This window comes from Daphnia pulex, chromosome 4 (assembly GCF_021134715.1).
Source record: "Daphnia pulex isolate KAP4 chromosome 4, ASM2113471v1".
Classification (NCBI taxonomy): domain Eukaryota; kingdom Metazoa; phylum Arthropoda; class Branchiopoda; order Diplostraca; family Daphniidae; genus Daphnia; species Daphnia pulex.
Window position 1 is genome coordinate 5019427 of NC_060020.1, and position 15939 is coordinate 5035365.

General features: G+C 44.3%; 2 protein-coding genes across 7 annotated transcripts in view; one reads left to right on the plus strand and one right to left on the minus strand.

The window, feature by feature from the left end:
* Positions 1 to 36: 36 nt before the first annotated feature.
* LOC124192377 (ADAM 17-like protease) lies at positions 37 to 3436 on the plus strand. The gene is made up of 12 exons (XM_046585616.1): positions 37 to 176; positions 254 to 496; positions 559 to 680; positions 739 to 916; positions 979 to 1181; positions 1252 to 1458; positions 1522 to 1660; positions 1739 to 1974; positions 2035 to 2347; positions 2407 to 2657; positions 2727 to 2891; positions 2968 to 3436. Exons 1-12 carry the CDS (start codon positions 68 to 70, stop codon positions 3100 to 3102), a joined length of 2301 nt encoding a protein of 766 aa, XP_046441572.1. The 5' UTR covers positions 37 to 67; the 3' UTR covers positions 3103 to 3436.
* LOC124192376 overlaps positions 3158 to 15939 on the minus strand; it is a 35012-nt gene continuing 22230 nt past the window's right edge. For 4 of the 6 annotated variants that reach the window (XM_046585611.1, XM_046585612.1, XM_046585610.1 and 1 more), the window contains 11 exons: positions 11466 to 11722; positions 7925 to 8104; positions 7648 to 7770; positions 6977 to 7320; positions 6726 to 6870; positions 4973 to 6587; positions 4706 to 4905; positions 4451 to 4621; positions 4269 to 4373; positions 3953 to 4198; positions 3158 to 3868 (listed from right to left, as the gene is read on the minus strand). In XM_046585611.1, the coding sequence (XP_046441567.1) occupies positions 3698 to 3868; positions 3953 to 4198; positions 4269 to 4373; positions 4451 to 4621; positions 4706 to 4905; positions 4973 to 6587; positions 6726 to 6870; positions 6977 to 7320; positions 7648 to 7770; positions 7925 to 8104; positions 11466 to 11722 (3557 nt within the window). In that variant the 3' untranslated portion in view covers positions 3158 to 3697. Of the gene's footprint in view, positions 3869 to 3952; positions 4199 to 4268; positions 4374 to 4450; positions 4622 to 4705; positions 4906 to 4972; positions 6588 to 6725; positions 6871 to 6976; positions 7321 to 7647; positions 7771 to 7924; positions 8105 to 11465; positions 11723 to 12859; positions 13007 to 13234; positions 14846 to 15939 lie in introns of those variants that run through there. The other 2 variants (XM_046585614.1, XM_046585615.1) reach the window with 2 other exon arrangements.

Genomic DNA, 15939 nt, shown 5'->3' on the forward strand with positions numbered 1-15939 from the left:
GCCCTCTCGCGGTAAAACAAAACACCAGGTTCTGGATGATGATGACATTTAACTTGTCAGATTTTGTATGCAGTCTGTCTGTTTTCAGACGCCTGAACAATGTAAAGTAGTGCAAAAAATGAAGTTTCAATTAAAATTGAAAGTTATCCTGCTAATCTGGATTCAAACCGTTGATGGTGATTGAATATTTAGTTAATTTACTTTTACCTATATTTTAATTTCAAAATTTGTCTTCCGATTTCCTATTTAAAAGCTTTCGGGTCAGTTCCAAGTTTAAAACATTACGACACACTGCATGCTTCGCAACTTGGTCATTCGATTGTGAAACGTGGAATAAAAGAAAGCACTCATCCTTACAACTCGATCAAAGAACTTTCGTTTTCTGCTCTGGGAAAAGATTTTCGGTTGATCCTTCATCCAAGTAAAGGGATATTGCATCACAACTTCCAGTCCTATGCAGTTGATGGTGATGGAGTGGAAAAACCAATTCTTGGAGGTCTGTATTTTTGCTAATTCAACTTGTTTTGATAACATTATTTCTATTGGAAATATATCTAGGTGACACTGGATTCTACCAAGGTCGAGTATTTGGTGAAACACGTTCTCATGTCAATGCACACATAGAGGATGGGCTCTTAACTGCTTCAATTGTTACAAAAGAGGACTCTTATCATGTTGAAGTAATATTTCAAACATATTTCTTGAGACAATCATAATTTCTTTATCTGCATGAATTAGCCCTCTTGGAGACATTTACCTGAGTCCAATCAAGAATCCATGATTGTATACAGGGGTTCTGATGTAATATTTGATCATGAACCTCCGAAGTGGAATTTTTGGACTTCAAGCTCTGTTGAGAAAAACCATTCATTTGCTAGAACATGCGCCTCCGTACAGGAAGAAGGAAATGCGACAGGTTCGAAAAATCCTTTTTCAGATCTCTGTTTCAGTAAATTAATTTTTGTACTGCTCACTTAGAAGAGGCAGTGCACGCTTCAGAACAATTAATGATACTCGAAGCAGAGAATAGTGGCCGCAACAAGCGACAAGCTGGTGTTGGTCCGCCAGACCCGTACGGCTTTAGTGCTGCTAAGACTAGATGCCCATTATTATTGGTGGCTGATTATCGATTCTTCCGTGAAATGGGTGGAGGATCTACCAAGACGACTATTAACTATTTGGTAGGCTGCATTTCCTTCATCCTAAAATGCGGGTTTCATGTTTTAATCGAATCCCCAAATATCTTTACAGATCAGTCTGGTGGATCGTGTTCACGCTCTTTATGCTGCCACAATATGGAGAGATGGTAACGAAAATGAAAGTGACTCTCCTGTTCTATCCGGATTAGGTTTCGTGATCAAGAAAATTGTGGTTCACACGGAAGCCACACGAGTTAGAGAGAGTGAGCTTCACTACAACATGGAAAAACCAACTTGGGATGTCCGTACACTTCTTGAAGTAATACTGGTCTTTAGTTCACGTTTTTTCTTGTGGTTACAGAATTTGTTACTTTCAAATTAGGTCTTTAGTCGAGAGTATAGCCACAAAGACTACTGCCTGGCCCACTTGTTTACAGACATCAAATTTGAAGGTGGCATATTAGGTTTAGCATATGTAGGTAGCCCGCGGCGAAATTCTGTCGGCGGAATCTGTACACCAGGTAAAATTTGAATAGATAACTTGATTATTCGTAATTTGATAACTAATCCAACTCCTCTGATTGCATTTTTAATAAAAGAATATTTTAAAAGCGGATACACGCTGTACTTAAACTCTGGACTGAGCTCTTCGCGGAACCACTACGGCCAAAGAGTAGTAACACGAGAAGCAGACTTGGTTACAGCTCATGAACTTGGTCACAACTGGGGTTCTGAACACGACCCAGATTTACCCGAATGTAGTCCCCCAGCTTCTCAGGGTGGTTCTTACTTAATGTACACTTACTCAGTTTCGGGTTATGATGTCAACAACAAGGTAACATTTAGATACGTTTGATGCGGATATAAAGTACTTACCTCATTCTCGTTCCATCAGAAATTTTCCCCTTGTTCTTTACGCTCAATACGAGCCGTTCTATTGGCGAAAGCTGGTCGTTGCTTCACTGAACCCGAAGAATCGTTTTGTGGTAATCTTCGTGTGGAAGGAAAAGAGGAATGTGACGCCGGTCTTTTGGGTTCTGAGGATAACGACAGTTGCTGTGACAAGTTTTGTAACTTGCGTCGCAACCAGGGTGCTGTATGTAGCGATAAAAACTCCCCTTGTTGTAAAAATTGTATGTTGATGCCAGCTGGCCAGAAATGCCGCGAAGCTCAACGAGCTACATGCGAACAAGAAGCAAAGTGCACAGGTATAGACATTTACCCTAAAATAAAAATTACTAAAATAATTCATTCCTGCAATCATTAGGTACTAGTTCGGAGTGCCCGGCTTCGGCACCTCAACCGGATGGCACCGAGTGCTTGGAAAAAGGCCAGTGTCGTAATGGAACTTGTCTGCCATTCTGCGAAACGCAGAATTATCAATCGTGCATGTGCGACACTGTTGCAGATGCATGCAAGCGCTGCTGCCGTTACCACCTCAACGACACTTGCTTTCCCTTTGAGCCCTACGATATCCTGCCTGATGGTACACCATGCGTTCACGGATTTTGTAATAGCGTAAGTACATTTAAAGGCAGGTTAGAAGGATCTTGTACAATCAAGTTTAAGTCAACTTTATTTCTGTAGGGAATCTGTGAGAAAACTGTTCAAGATATCGTTGAACGGTTTTGGGATATCGTTGAGGAGCTAAGTATTAACCGCGTTTTGTCGATGTTAAAAGACAATCTTGTTGGAGCCGTGTTAATAGTTTCCACGCTTCTGTGGATACCAGCTTCCTGTCTCATTAGCTGGGTAAGCAAGCCAATTTTTATATTAACTCTTGTTACCTTTTTATTTTCATTCATTTTTTACGATTTTTGTTGTTAAGGTTGACCGCAAACGAAAGCGACAGTTGGAAACAGAAGAAGCATGGCTCAGATCAGGAGAACTGATTCATCCGTCAGAAAACGGCACCCGCCGCATTATTCACGCCCGTCTTAGACCATCACAGCAGCAACGTTAGCAAGTAACGGATTTATTTCTACTGCCCATTGAATCAACATTCGGTTGAGATTCCGTTTTTCTCGTTGAAACTTATCATTTGCGTACAAGTTTCGCATGCGTGTTAACTTAAGTATTTTGTTTTAAATTCCATCTGAATGACACGAGATCTGCACTTTTTTAAGCAGCAATTTACAAGGAGGTCGATTTTAGTAATCTTCCCATTTCATTCGTTTTGCGTATGTGTCTGTGCACTTTGCCATAATTTACGTGACTTGTGTATTTTTTCTAGTCATCTCAAGTGTTTCGTTAAGTTGACTCAAAATTTGAATGTGGAATACACTGAATAATTGTCAGCTTTGCCTGCAAGTTGAATGCACCAGATCGTTTAACATTTGTAAACTTTGATATAAAATGTATTTCGATATTTGAGAAGCGTGGGGAAAATGTAAAAAAAAAACGCATAAAAGATTTTTGTAGAGACCAATACGACCAATGGATAAAGTCAACTGAGATTCTCAGTTGAAGGAGGAGAATTACATTATGTGTAGGCTTTCATTGATTCCACAACAATAGTAAAAAAAAAAGTTACAAAAAAAAGTCTGATATCTCTACATTTAAACCATTCCGTAATCGTTCATACTATCGGATCGGATGGAAAGTTGTGCCTCCTGTAAGATGCGAATTCGGGGACCCATTGGAATGCCCATTTTGTGCAACCGCTCCTCGGTCAGGTAGGGCAGTTCGATCATTCCAATCTTCTCCTGGTCGAACAGTGGAGCGTATTTCTAAAACGTTTCAATTAAAATTAGATGGGAAAACTTAAAACACGTAAAAACACACAAAAAGCGTCAGTCTGAACGTCGCATTACCTCGTAACCCAGCTTTTTGAGAAAGATCCTTAAGAGAGGCGGTTCATCACCAAAAAAGCTGGTCAATTTCTTAACTCGTGAAGGATCTGTGAGAGCAGGAACGGCACCTTGCCAGCAAGTGTCGCGATCCACACGGTAACCTCTCGGTAATTTAATACTGGCGCCAGTGTTGTACGGATTTCCCGAACCCATCCTCATTGGAACGGTTCGCAATTGGGCAATTTCGCTTCGAATCGTCTCCATTTCCTAATAATTTAACAGGGGAAATTTATGAATGAAGTGCTTTATCCAACTACACCTAAATCACAAGTCCTACCTGGATCATTATGTGTTGGGTCCGCATTTCAGAGGAGAGATGGGCCACACTTCGAGCCAGGGTCACTACGTGCGACTCCAAGCGCTGGAACCTTTTGTTGGACGACTGTAAACATTCCAAAATTAAAAAAGCACAGTTATGTATTAGCAAGATTTTCTATTTGGAGTATATAGACTGAGTACCTTGGACTCTTTTGGACGACGACGCTCCTCGTTCCGCCTGCGATCACGATAGACGGGTCGACTACACACGGAGCTGGGTAAAGATGAAACGCTGCCGTACATTCTTCGCTTCGACAATTTGTAATCTGACGGTCCAGATCGGGTCGATTTCTTGTGCAGCGCTTTCAATACCTATTGTTTTGCGTGATTCAATAGAATTAAAAAATTGCAATTTGCTGATATGAGAACGATAGTCTTATAATGAACGAGCTATACCTCTGAATACATGGATTCCAGTCCTTCCAGTTGTCGTCGGATCGTTCGGGAGTCATTCATGTCCATTGTGGTACTCAGATCATCGTCACTGTGCGACGAGCTCGAGTCCGAATCGGCGTCCAAATCGAGGCCGGTTGTGGTAGAAGTGATGTCTCCCAGATCAAGGGCTTCTTGAAGAGCCGTTAGCGGATGTAACGATCCTTTGATCAAATGAAATCCAAATTAGAATTTCTCGGATACGATAAGAGCAGCAGCTGAACAACTTACCGGCGGATTTGGATGTTCTCAGTTTAGCCGAAGAAAGCGACTTGGATACCAAAGATCCTTTGTTGTCCTCACCACGTCGTTTGGCATGGTGGCCTAGCTTGGTTTGGCTCTCGAGGATTCGGTGATTGTTGCTCATAGGCTTGGCCGGCGTTGTGGGTTTGACGCGTTGCACCATCGGACTGGGACCGTTGGCTGGTTCCAGCAAATCAGGTTTGCTGTTGCTGAACTTTTGCTGCATCTTGGGCGTCGGTTTCGGAGAGACGTCGGGCGACAACGGCGGCAGAGGCGGTGTGGCCGATTGCAATCCTTGCTGGGACTGTTTAGACTGGTAATTGCGCATCTCCATGACGTTGTTGACTTCACGATCAGCCGCTTCTGCCCAGTCGGACGAAGATTGATTCAACTGGCCTTGTCGGCCGACGAACATTTCCGTTTCCGTGCTGGTGTCCAGGTGATAGCTTTGTTGGCCGTTGACTCTACCGCGCTGGCCAGACGGATCGACTAAGACTCCTAGGCCCGAATCGTTAGTGCTAACCGACTGACCACTTCGCTTGTCCAAATCCGACGAGCTTCCCGCCGACTGGTGGCCGCTAGATGAACCGCCTTCGTTCATCATCGGGGAGCTGAGTGACACCGATTTCGGTGGCACGTCGTAGTCGCTGTAACTGAATACGGATCGGTTTTTCATGGCTTGCTGGCCGGCGGAAGCGATGCTCGACAGGGACGAATCGTGTTCGCCGTACGAGCTTTTGGGTGGCCCTTCCTTGGCGGGCGGTTGGTGTTGCGGGAAATGCATCGTGTCGTCGTAGAGGACCACTTGTCCCTGGGTGGTCCTGGAACCGTAGCGAGACGCCGACTCGTTTGTGCTGGCGACAGCCGAAGCGGCCGCCGACGAGGACGAATTGTCGCCACCGCTGTATTGACACTCGTTATTCAAATCCATCCGGAAGGTGACAGATGGCTTGTGCCGCAAGCTGTAGGGACTTTGGGCCGGTGCGAGGGAATCGGGGCCGTTTGGCGTCGGACTGAGCGTCAACTTTGCCAAGGCGCTGGCATCGCTATCGTTGATGGATGCTTCCATCCTCGCCGACTGGCGTCCATAGCTGCCCCATACCTGCTGCGGGTTGTTGTTGTTGGTGGTGGAGTGCTGGTTGCTGTTGTTCTGGCCAGTCAGTTGACTCTTGATGCGCTGATTGATCGAATGAACCGGATCGGGCTGCCTTCCAAGTTGACTGGCCGCGCCATTCTGCTGTACTCCGTGTTCGCTAATGATGGCCTCGGCGGCTGCAGCGGCGGCGGCCACGGCGGCGGCCGTGCTGGCAGCCGAGCTGTTGGCCGGACCCGTTCCCGCATTGTTCTCGGTTCCGTTAAGTTTACTCTTGGACGATTTGTTAAACTTTGTGGTGAACATGTCTTTGATGTGGTGATAGGTCTTGCCAGACAGTTTCTTTCGCATGGAACCGTTTTTGTTGTTGATGTTGGCCGTCTCGCCGTCCTCCCTCTGCGCCCTCTCCGGCTGGATGTTGGAGAGTACAACTGACGGGTCGTTATTTGGGTTGGCGTTCGTGCAAGGCTCGACACCATTTCTCTGATCGATTGTAAGTCGTTCCATGGCCTAAGGGAGGCGGATATTCAGTGCGATTAGCTCAGGATTCTTCCCAGACAGATATGGTATAAACAAACAACAAAACAACAAAACAAAACAAACAAAGAACGATTCAGATGAGAAACGGAAATGACTGGTGGGACTTACCCGAGGCAAAGTGGGCGATAAGGCAAACTGTGACGATCCGCGCAGGTGACCGTCCCTTAAAAACATTTTGTTGCAGGTGTCACGGAGACGGTCGAAAGTTGACGTGTCGCTGGCTTGATTGTTCCACGGAGCTACCGTGACGTTGCTGTTCCAGAAAAACAAATAAAAATAAAAATAAAAATCCCAAAATGATGGCCACTCTCCGAGTACATAAAATGAAACAAGGGAGAAATGGGCAACGACTGGCATACCTGTTAGGCCTGTCAGCTCGCTCACTGTCCACTTGGATTTCGTACTGCGTCATGTGGTTGGAATTGGGATGAATGGCGGGCGCGAACGGGTCACGCAGACTTGCAGGCCCCGTGTGCTGCGAGTCAAAGCTGAGCGAATGATCGCCCAAGCTTGTGGCGGTGCTATTATTATTGCCGACCGTCAGACCGAACGGCTGCTGGGACTGGTGCTGGTGCAGTTGCTGTTGGTGCTGCTGCTGCTGCTGGTGCTGGTGTTGCTGCTGTTGGTGCTGGACGCGGCCGTCGAAATTCATGGGAACGTAGTTGTTCTCCTGGCGCCATCCCGTATAATGGATATGCATCGGCTGTATAATGAATGACCGGACAGAGAGAAAAGCACGGTGTTTAAGAGCCGTTAAATGACCGACACACCGTCGTTTTCTGTTTCTTTTTTAAGAGTCGCTGGCCATACGACTTAATGGCTGTGTTTCTCCACGCCGCTACTTGGCGTTCGAGTGATGCTTATGAATTAAACTATTAGCAGGGCTGCTGCTGCCGTTTTCAAATTGACGGCCTTTTCATTCAATTCGTTCAGCGCTAATTAAGACGTCGTCCGTCGACGACATGAATTAGGTGAAGAAAGCGAACGTGTTGCTGGCCTTATCGGGGGGAAAAAAAACAGTGTCACGTACCATGTAGGAGGCGGGTCGATGCAATTCTTCCGAGCCAGACACATGATCAAACCCATCCGGGTAATGGTGGCCAGCGTGGTGAGGCGCTCCAGCAATAACCTCGCCATGCCGTCCCTGCGTGACCTGTACACATGAACATTTATTATCATTATTTTTTTTGAAATCTTTCTTTGACAAAATGGGCTTTTTTTTATTTGGGATATAACGGCTATTCAGCTGAATTGGGAAACAGCGTTGTATAAAAACCAAACAAGTTAAAAACAAATATTATACTGACCGTGCGTCTTTCCTCGTTCCAGGCCGACTGCGTCACTATGGTTTGCATTGCGGATGAATCGGCTGTCTCAGTGGCTGGAATTTTGTTGTCTGACGATCCTTTGGATTCGGTTGCGATACGCTCGATACGTCCAACCTCGGCGATTTTGTCACCAGTAGTAACGATCAGTTGGCGTTCAATCTACAAGGATATCAAGAGAGAAGAAAAACCCGTCAGAGCGAATGAAAACACAGAGTGCCATTTTTATCTTTCAAAACACGGCATTTGACTTTTATAGACTTCTCTTTTGTCAGAAAAAGAAATAAAAGTAAGAGTTGGGTGGTACGAGATCTATAAAAAGCGATAAGACTTAAATGTTAAACAGTCGACTGGTCTGTCCAAAAGTCGAGAGAAGTGAGATCTCTGAGAGCACACCCAATTCTGGCGACTGGTATTTCCTGCTTTCTGAATGTGCACAAATGACCAATGTTGAAGTTGGAAGGGCAAATCAAGTATGGTGGCCGAGAATTCTTCTAAAAGCTTCCAGGCTCTATCGTATACTACAAATATAGTTTCAGGGGGAGAGTAGTACAACAACAGCAACAAAAAATACAGCGTTCCCCTTTTAGAGGAAAGGAATCAGGCTATCCACCAGCCAACATTTTTTTTCTTTCTTTGAGATTTTAGCGAGATGCTTTGTTTGCCTTCTCTCTCTCTCTTATTCTCCATTCTGAAATAATATTGGCGCGCATCTTCCTTGTGCAGCCAAGTCCTGTTTTCATTTCAGGCGGAGGTTGCGTCACCCATCCGGCGGCGGTTACGGATTATTCATGTAATGGACATGGACCCTGGAGACGGGTCACGATTCGCCAGTCGTGGCGGTGGTGGTGTGTCTAATGTTAAAACGACCAAAGTCCATTCTGTGTCTTTTTATTTCAGCATTCAACCTGCCATCCTCCGTTCAAAGTGGTCACTTGAAAATCGTGTGCGCGTTTAGATGATGGAGGCGGCGTGACATCCAACAACCCGGGGCCGAACAATCCACACAACAACAAAAAAAAAAGAAGTGGCCGGTACTCTCGGCTTTCGCTGGTCGACCTGTTCCAGTTACACACATTTCTCCGGCAACTCCGTACATCTCTATTCTAATGCCGACAAAAACCAAATCATAGACCAAAAGTCCCACACACATACTCCAGGAAATTTACAAGGAATCACGACGGATGATGAAGCCGAGGCTCGCCCCGAAGGCTGGCACACCTTTTTTGCGCTTCGCGAGCCCTCACACGTTATTAGCCAACTCCGAGTCCAACGGGAGAAATCGGATGTTACATACTACGTACAATATAATATATAACTACGCATTTCAGTTGTTGTTTTTTTTTTTTTGGTTATTTTCTTCTCTCTTCATCTTCATATCAGTCCATCATTTTTTTTTTATGGAATACATTTGCAGACCGCAAACAATACAGTGGAACACACACACACACGCCGACACATCTATACCCCCCTTCAATCTCGAGGTGTGTATCTAGAACGCGATGGGTTACTTTACTCGCCTTTTGATTTCCTGGAACTATGAAACAACTCGAATGTGTGTTTGTACACATGTGTCTGATGATGCGTCTAAGCGCGTGGCGGTATCCGGAGAGCCCGCAATCAAGATATATACAGTATAAGATCTGGAAAAGTGATTTGATAAGGTTTTTGATGGATAGTGCGGCTTTTCTTCCATTCAGCCAGCACTCATGGCTCCAGCCAACCATGTTGATGGCGTCATGAGAGAAAAAAAAAACGAAACAAAATAGCACGTCACGTAACCTAGGGTTGGTTGGACAGACAGGGATGCTCAGCAAATAATGTATGTGCACGAATAAATCTCATGTGTTCCGTTGCGGGAGACAAACCACATTTTTTTACAAAGAAAAAAAAAGAAATTATAAAAAAATATATATCTAAGAAGAAGAAAATAATCATCAAGGATTCCCTACACATCTTTTTTTCTTTTTCTTTTACATTCGACTTCCTGCTGACTTGTTTGGCTTGTCTCGAGGCAAAGCCCATCTGTTTTTTTTTTTTGTTTTCTTCTTCGTTTGTTTGTTTGTTGTTGAGTTGTGTGCCGTGAGTCCACTGTCTCCCGTTTTGTTTTGTTTGTTTTTTTTTTTTTTACTCGGACGGCTCCTCGCTTACATCTCTCCCATTTCTCCTTATTTTTATGGTTAGGTGGCACGCGGAGGACCTCGTCCAAACTACAAACGACGGCTCGGTTACCGCAGAAGAAAAAAAAATAAGAGAAGAACGACTCGAACCGTGGAGACAATCAAGTGTCAAAACATTTGTGATTCGTTACCGCGTGCTAGCCGTGTCTGGAGAGAGCCTTCCCTTTTCTTCTTTTCCTAACATTATCATAAAATATGACGATGACACGGTTTCGTCGGCTATAGGCTTCTTGTCCCTCGTTTTCTTTTTCTGTTGAACATTTTTTTTTTCGGCTTTTTAACGTTCGTTTCGTTCCGTCGCAAAGTTAAAAATTAAAAAAGAAAAGCGAAAAAATAAAAAGACACATGCGCCGGGCTTTACCATGTGGGAATTTCACCTGTGGCTCGTTCCCAAGCACTAACTCTTTCATATGAAATTGAACATTTGCCTAGTTGTGGCTTTTCATTCAAATGCGGAGAGCGGACGGACGAGATTGATCAACGGCGGGCCGGGCGCTATCTCGACAATCGTGTTGGATAGACGTTCCAAATGTCAAAAAAAGGATGGAGAACACGTCGTAATATGTAAGAAAACAACAAGAAAACGTCATTCTTCCTTCAAGTCTCGCCTTCCAGTGGGACGCGCAATTACGGGTCAGACGGATTCGTTGAAAGGCAGAGGGTGGGAGGGGGGGGGGGAGGAAAGGCAGGGAGATGATGGAATTACTCTCGTTCAACGCACACATGTACACACACACACACGCACGCACGTAAAACGAGCCCACGATACCGTAAATAAAAAAAGGGGAAAAAAGAGAAGAAAGATAAACACAAACATAATGAATATATAAGCTCTGTGTGCCTTTTTTTGTTGTTGTTGATGTTGTTGAGGTTATTGCTCAGTTTGTTTGTATAATCTCGGGAAAAAGGAGACGTAGGTTGGTTCGGGAATATATATATATATATATATACGGCATACCGTATATATTATATAAGTATGCATACGTCTACGAGGTGATGTGAAGGCGATGCATATGAAAATAGGTCGCTATCGCTATCAACGCTTCAAATTGCCCATCGAGATTGAGCCGGAGAAGAAGATTAAGCGCCATGAATATTTCAAGTAGAGAACGGGGTGGTGGTGGCGATATTAAAGTGGATGGAGAGGTTATGAAAGTCGAACTGAACAGGAAAAATGAAAAATCTGGAAAAAGATTTCTCTTTTTCATTTTAATTCGGTTTTTTTTTTTGTTGTTTGTTCGTTCAATTTCATGAGTCGTCTCAGAGTCTGAGACATGATGAAAATGATGATAATCGATGGGTAATTTGGCGAGTTGGTTGTTAGCATGGAGAAATAAACGTACCGGAAATTTCGAGGAGTGCGCCAAGAGACCGTGACCGGCGCTCTTTGGATTTGACTCGGATGTGGCGGCGGGGCCGGCAGCAGCTGAGGCGGCAGAAGCAGCAACGGACGGGTCGTTGTGATGCAAATGAGGCCGTGCAGCGGCCAGCACGGGCGATGATGAATTGGCTGGCGGCGGCGGTTGACGATACGGAGGGGGATTGGCCAGCGGCTTCGGCGCTGGAACAGCTTTGTACGGGCCCGACTGGCTATCCGCTTCTACAATAATCAAAAGAGTGTTCAAATTATCATCTCAAAAGGAAAAACGGCCAAGAAAAAGGGTCGGTAATCACAAAAATGAATTAACCAGCCAACCTTACTCTAACCGAATATATTATTATCATCGTCTTTCTCTCTCCTAAAAAACCCAAAATTCTTAACGTCAATCCTCGAAATGTTTTTTTGAGCTCTCTCTCTCTTTCTCTCTCCATTTATCCTTCTCCCGTGGAGTGTTGTGGAGGAGGTAGTCGGGAGAAATGAGCTTCTGTGCTGATGCGTGTCTGTTTGTTGAGAGACTCCGATTCCGGTTAGACAGTAGACATAATATACATATCAATACCGAAACAAACTTGTCAATACCGCTAACCAAAAGTGTCGATAAGCACGCACGGATGCCCTGAGTCGATCCGGACGGGCAAATGCACGCGCACAAACCTGTCACGGTCAAAGCATTCCCGTCCAATCCCTACTAAACCGTGATGTTCCAATAACACGAAAAAAAAAATCCTGGAAAGACTTGTTCTGGGAATATCTAATATTTTTTCTAACGAGGAAGTGCCGGTTTGGCGGCATCTCCCACTTGGTCATAAAAATTTGTTTTACTTTTAGGTTGTTGCTTTTACTATTTTACTTTTACTTCACACTAGTTGATTTTAGAGATCATGAAGTCAAACCGTTTTAAAATTTGAAAATCATAAATTGTGAAACAGGTTGTTAGTCGGAAAATCAGTGTTCAGAAAATAAAAATGTTTAAAGTTACAAATCATGATACATTTACTAAGTACAACTGCTGAAACTACAGCAATTAAAACTGCAGGAGAAAATTAAGTTTAAGCAAACCTGCAAGAAAATCTGAAATTTTACGTTTACCATGTTTTCTGATCTCAACATGATTGTTTCCCACATTGAAGGAACAACACTTTGCTGACAAACAACTTTCAACAAGTTTGCTTGACAACTTGGATTACTAAATGATTCAATTCAATAAAACTTTGACTTTCATAATCTTAAGCAAAGAGCGAAAGGAAATTTTGTGTTACCAATATGTTTAATACATATCAACACAATTGTTTTCCAGACTTTAAACATTAATAGAAACCTTAGCATTTCATTTATTAATTTCAAATTGAATTTTACCTTCAGATGGTTTTCGAATGCCATCATTCGGTTTCGCTTAAACTTCGTCCATGCTTCGACTAATTTTAAACAAAGCAGACGACACCTTTCTTCTATTAGCAATCGATTTATCGAAATCGATAGAAACCATTAAAATCGACCTCTAAATTCAAACCGCAAAAACGACAAAAGCGGTTTTCTGCCCGCGCTTGACATCCGCTGAACGGATCGGGATTGTCTTGGTATCAAATAGTTCGTTTCAACAAGTTACTCAATACCACAGACAAGATAAAAGTAAAAATTTGCAGCCGTTCGATGAAACCGCCACAATACGACCCACCAGGACCCTTGAAATTTGAATGGCCAGCTGCTACAATTCAGGTCTGGTTTACTTACTGGGAGTCATCGACAGGGAGCGTCGAATTTTCATTTCGTGTTTGATCCTTCTGACTGTTGTGGCCATGACGACGGGCATTTCCACCAAAACGTTGCCCAAAATCCCATTGGCGCGGGACTTTTTGGGCTTCAGATTGTCGACGACGAGAATTTGTTCAGAAAAAAAGAAGAAATAAAGAAATAAACGCACGCCCACGTTATCTTCCTTTCCTTCTTCTTCTTTTTTTTCTTCAAAGTTTCACGAGAACACAAAAACCGGCAAAAAAAAGTTCCACCAACTTGAACGAATAATTCCGCACCCAAATTTCGGTTAAATAGGGGCGCGCACAAGTAGCGGCGGTGGAGGCGATTCCTTCTTCTTCTTCTTCTTTTTTTGCTGTCTGATTATTCTTTCAATTTTTTTTTGCCGATTGTACTAAGCAGATGCGCAAGCAATGGGCCACTAACACACAAAGAGTCGAGAGGGGCGAGCTGGAGGGAGAGGAGCAGGCGGACGACCCCTTCGCGACCGTTACAGTGCGCATGATGAAAAGCCCCCCACCGCTCACTCGCATGCAACGTTCGTTATTTATAAAAATATCCTCTGCTGTAAATGTAGTACAGCAGCAGCAGCGGCGGCGGCGGCGATGGTTTCATACGACTCCCACCGTCTGCAGAATGCCAATAGAGTCGATCGCAGCTGAAATGTTCCGATCACAAAAGAAGATGCCAGCGTTATTGTTGCGTCAAAATGGTCCTTTTGACGACGAGATATAAGAAGAAGAAGGATACTTCTCCTTCTTCTTGAATGTCTATACGAAAAAACTCCTGAGATGATTGTGTCTGTTTTATGCCGTTTTCTGAGACTGTAAGGACGACGTTACGAGTTTCAAGTCCCCCCTTTTGATTTATTTTATAGTCACTGGCCGACTGCCGACATTTTTGTTCGATAGAGGAAGAAATGGAGGAGGGAACTTTTATGTCGTTGTTTGTTTGTAGTTTGGAAAATGATGCTGCTGCTTTTTTTCTTTTTCGGGTGGTGTTTAATAGATTGCACCGATAGAGGAAAGCGTGTGATATTGAGGCCGCCGGGGTTAGTAGCAGCTCTCTCCGGCGTCTCTATTGCCGTGTTTGCCGAGCCGTTTGATTTTTATTTGTTCTTCCTTCTTCTTATTTTTCCTTCACTTTTCGGACGTGTCACGGCCGTTTGCTTGCGCCAATTACCGTCAACTTGGTACAAGAGACAAAGGCATTGCGTCAGGCAGATGGCACTGATGGCATCACCCACATTCGCTCGAATTTAGTAAGTCCCCATCCGAATAATAGACGGCGGCATTTTCTCCGCTATAACTGTGCCGCAAAACTTATAAGAGCGAAACAAAAACCAAAAAATGAGCGGCGGCCAGCAATTGAAAATAATTAGAACCAGCACCACACAATAGACACTGGACGACACTACCTAGGACCTTTTTACAGGTAATATGGACGGGCCTTTGTCACGCGACCCACCGGTCGGAGGAGAGAGCCGAGCCGAGAGAAGCGAACGCGCGCACAAAACAGAAACCGACCCGTCCTGTTTCACCAACGGGACTCGACTGCTGGCCTTCCAGGTTCCCGCCAGCGCTATAGTCGTCTATGCCGCAGGTTGGAACACAATGAACCAGCAGAAAAATAGACAAGAGAGGGAGGGACGTGCTGGGTTTTTGATCAAGAAGAAGAACGCGGAGCGCGCACTCTGGTGAACTTGCGCATCTCATTTTCCCTGAGCCAACTCGTCAAATCGCAATCGTCGACTACTTTATCAAACGGAACACACACGCGAGATCCATGCCCGCCGCATGAATTTATACTGCAGACAACACGAAATGATTTGCTAAGGTACGTACATACACTACATGTAGAACTCGCAGGTATATAACCGTGCGGACACACCACGCGTGCCTTTTGATGTCATTGATCACAGTCTAAGTGGTCCAAGTTGAATTTTCTTGAAATTCTATTTTCAATTTTGGGTATTTCTTTCTTTTAAAATATTTTTTCCTTGAACAGAACCGTTTCTGTTCTTTTTTTAATCTTTTTGCGTTCTATCAGAGCTCGTGAGTGCGCGGGCGGAGGGTGGAGGAGCAGCCGGGAGGGCGGGAATTTTTAAAAAATGGAGAAATAGAGGATGCAGACGTAGACGGTGTGGGTGCGTAGACCTCTGCTGTTGGTTGTCTGTAAAATCCCATTCAAACGAATCGATAAGTTGCTAGGGTTATTTGGTCTCAACAGGTGAGCTCTTCCTGAAAGATGGCGGCGGCATCGGTGGTGGCAAACTGCAGCACAGACAGAGAAAACTACGCCCGCCCCAAAACGGCCCAACAAAACTGAACGCCCTCGTCAAGCGCACCTCTAACCTCGAGATATTTACGACTGTTTTGATTCCGACCAAGTCGACGAGGACTTGGGAGAGAGAGTGAGAAATATATATACAGAGTGTCTATGTCTGCGTCTGTGTGTTTGTAAATAGAAAAGAAAAAGGAGAGATAGGATATACGCAAGTCGAAAGAGAATCTCCGGTAACGATCGTAAAGATCTCGGAGAATCCCATAATTGGTGGGGGCCTTTTTCTGTGTGTGTGTGTTTGTGTTATCAAGGCATCGCGACGGCATCACAATGACAAGAAAAGAGGGAGAAAAAAATATTCCAGTCAAAGAAACTATAAGAGAGAGAGAGAGAAACGGCTA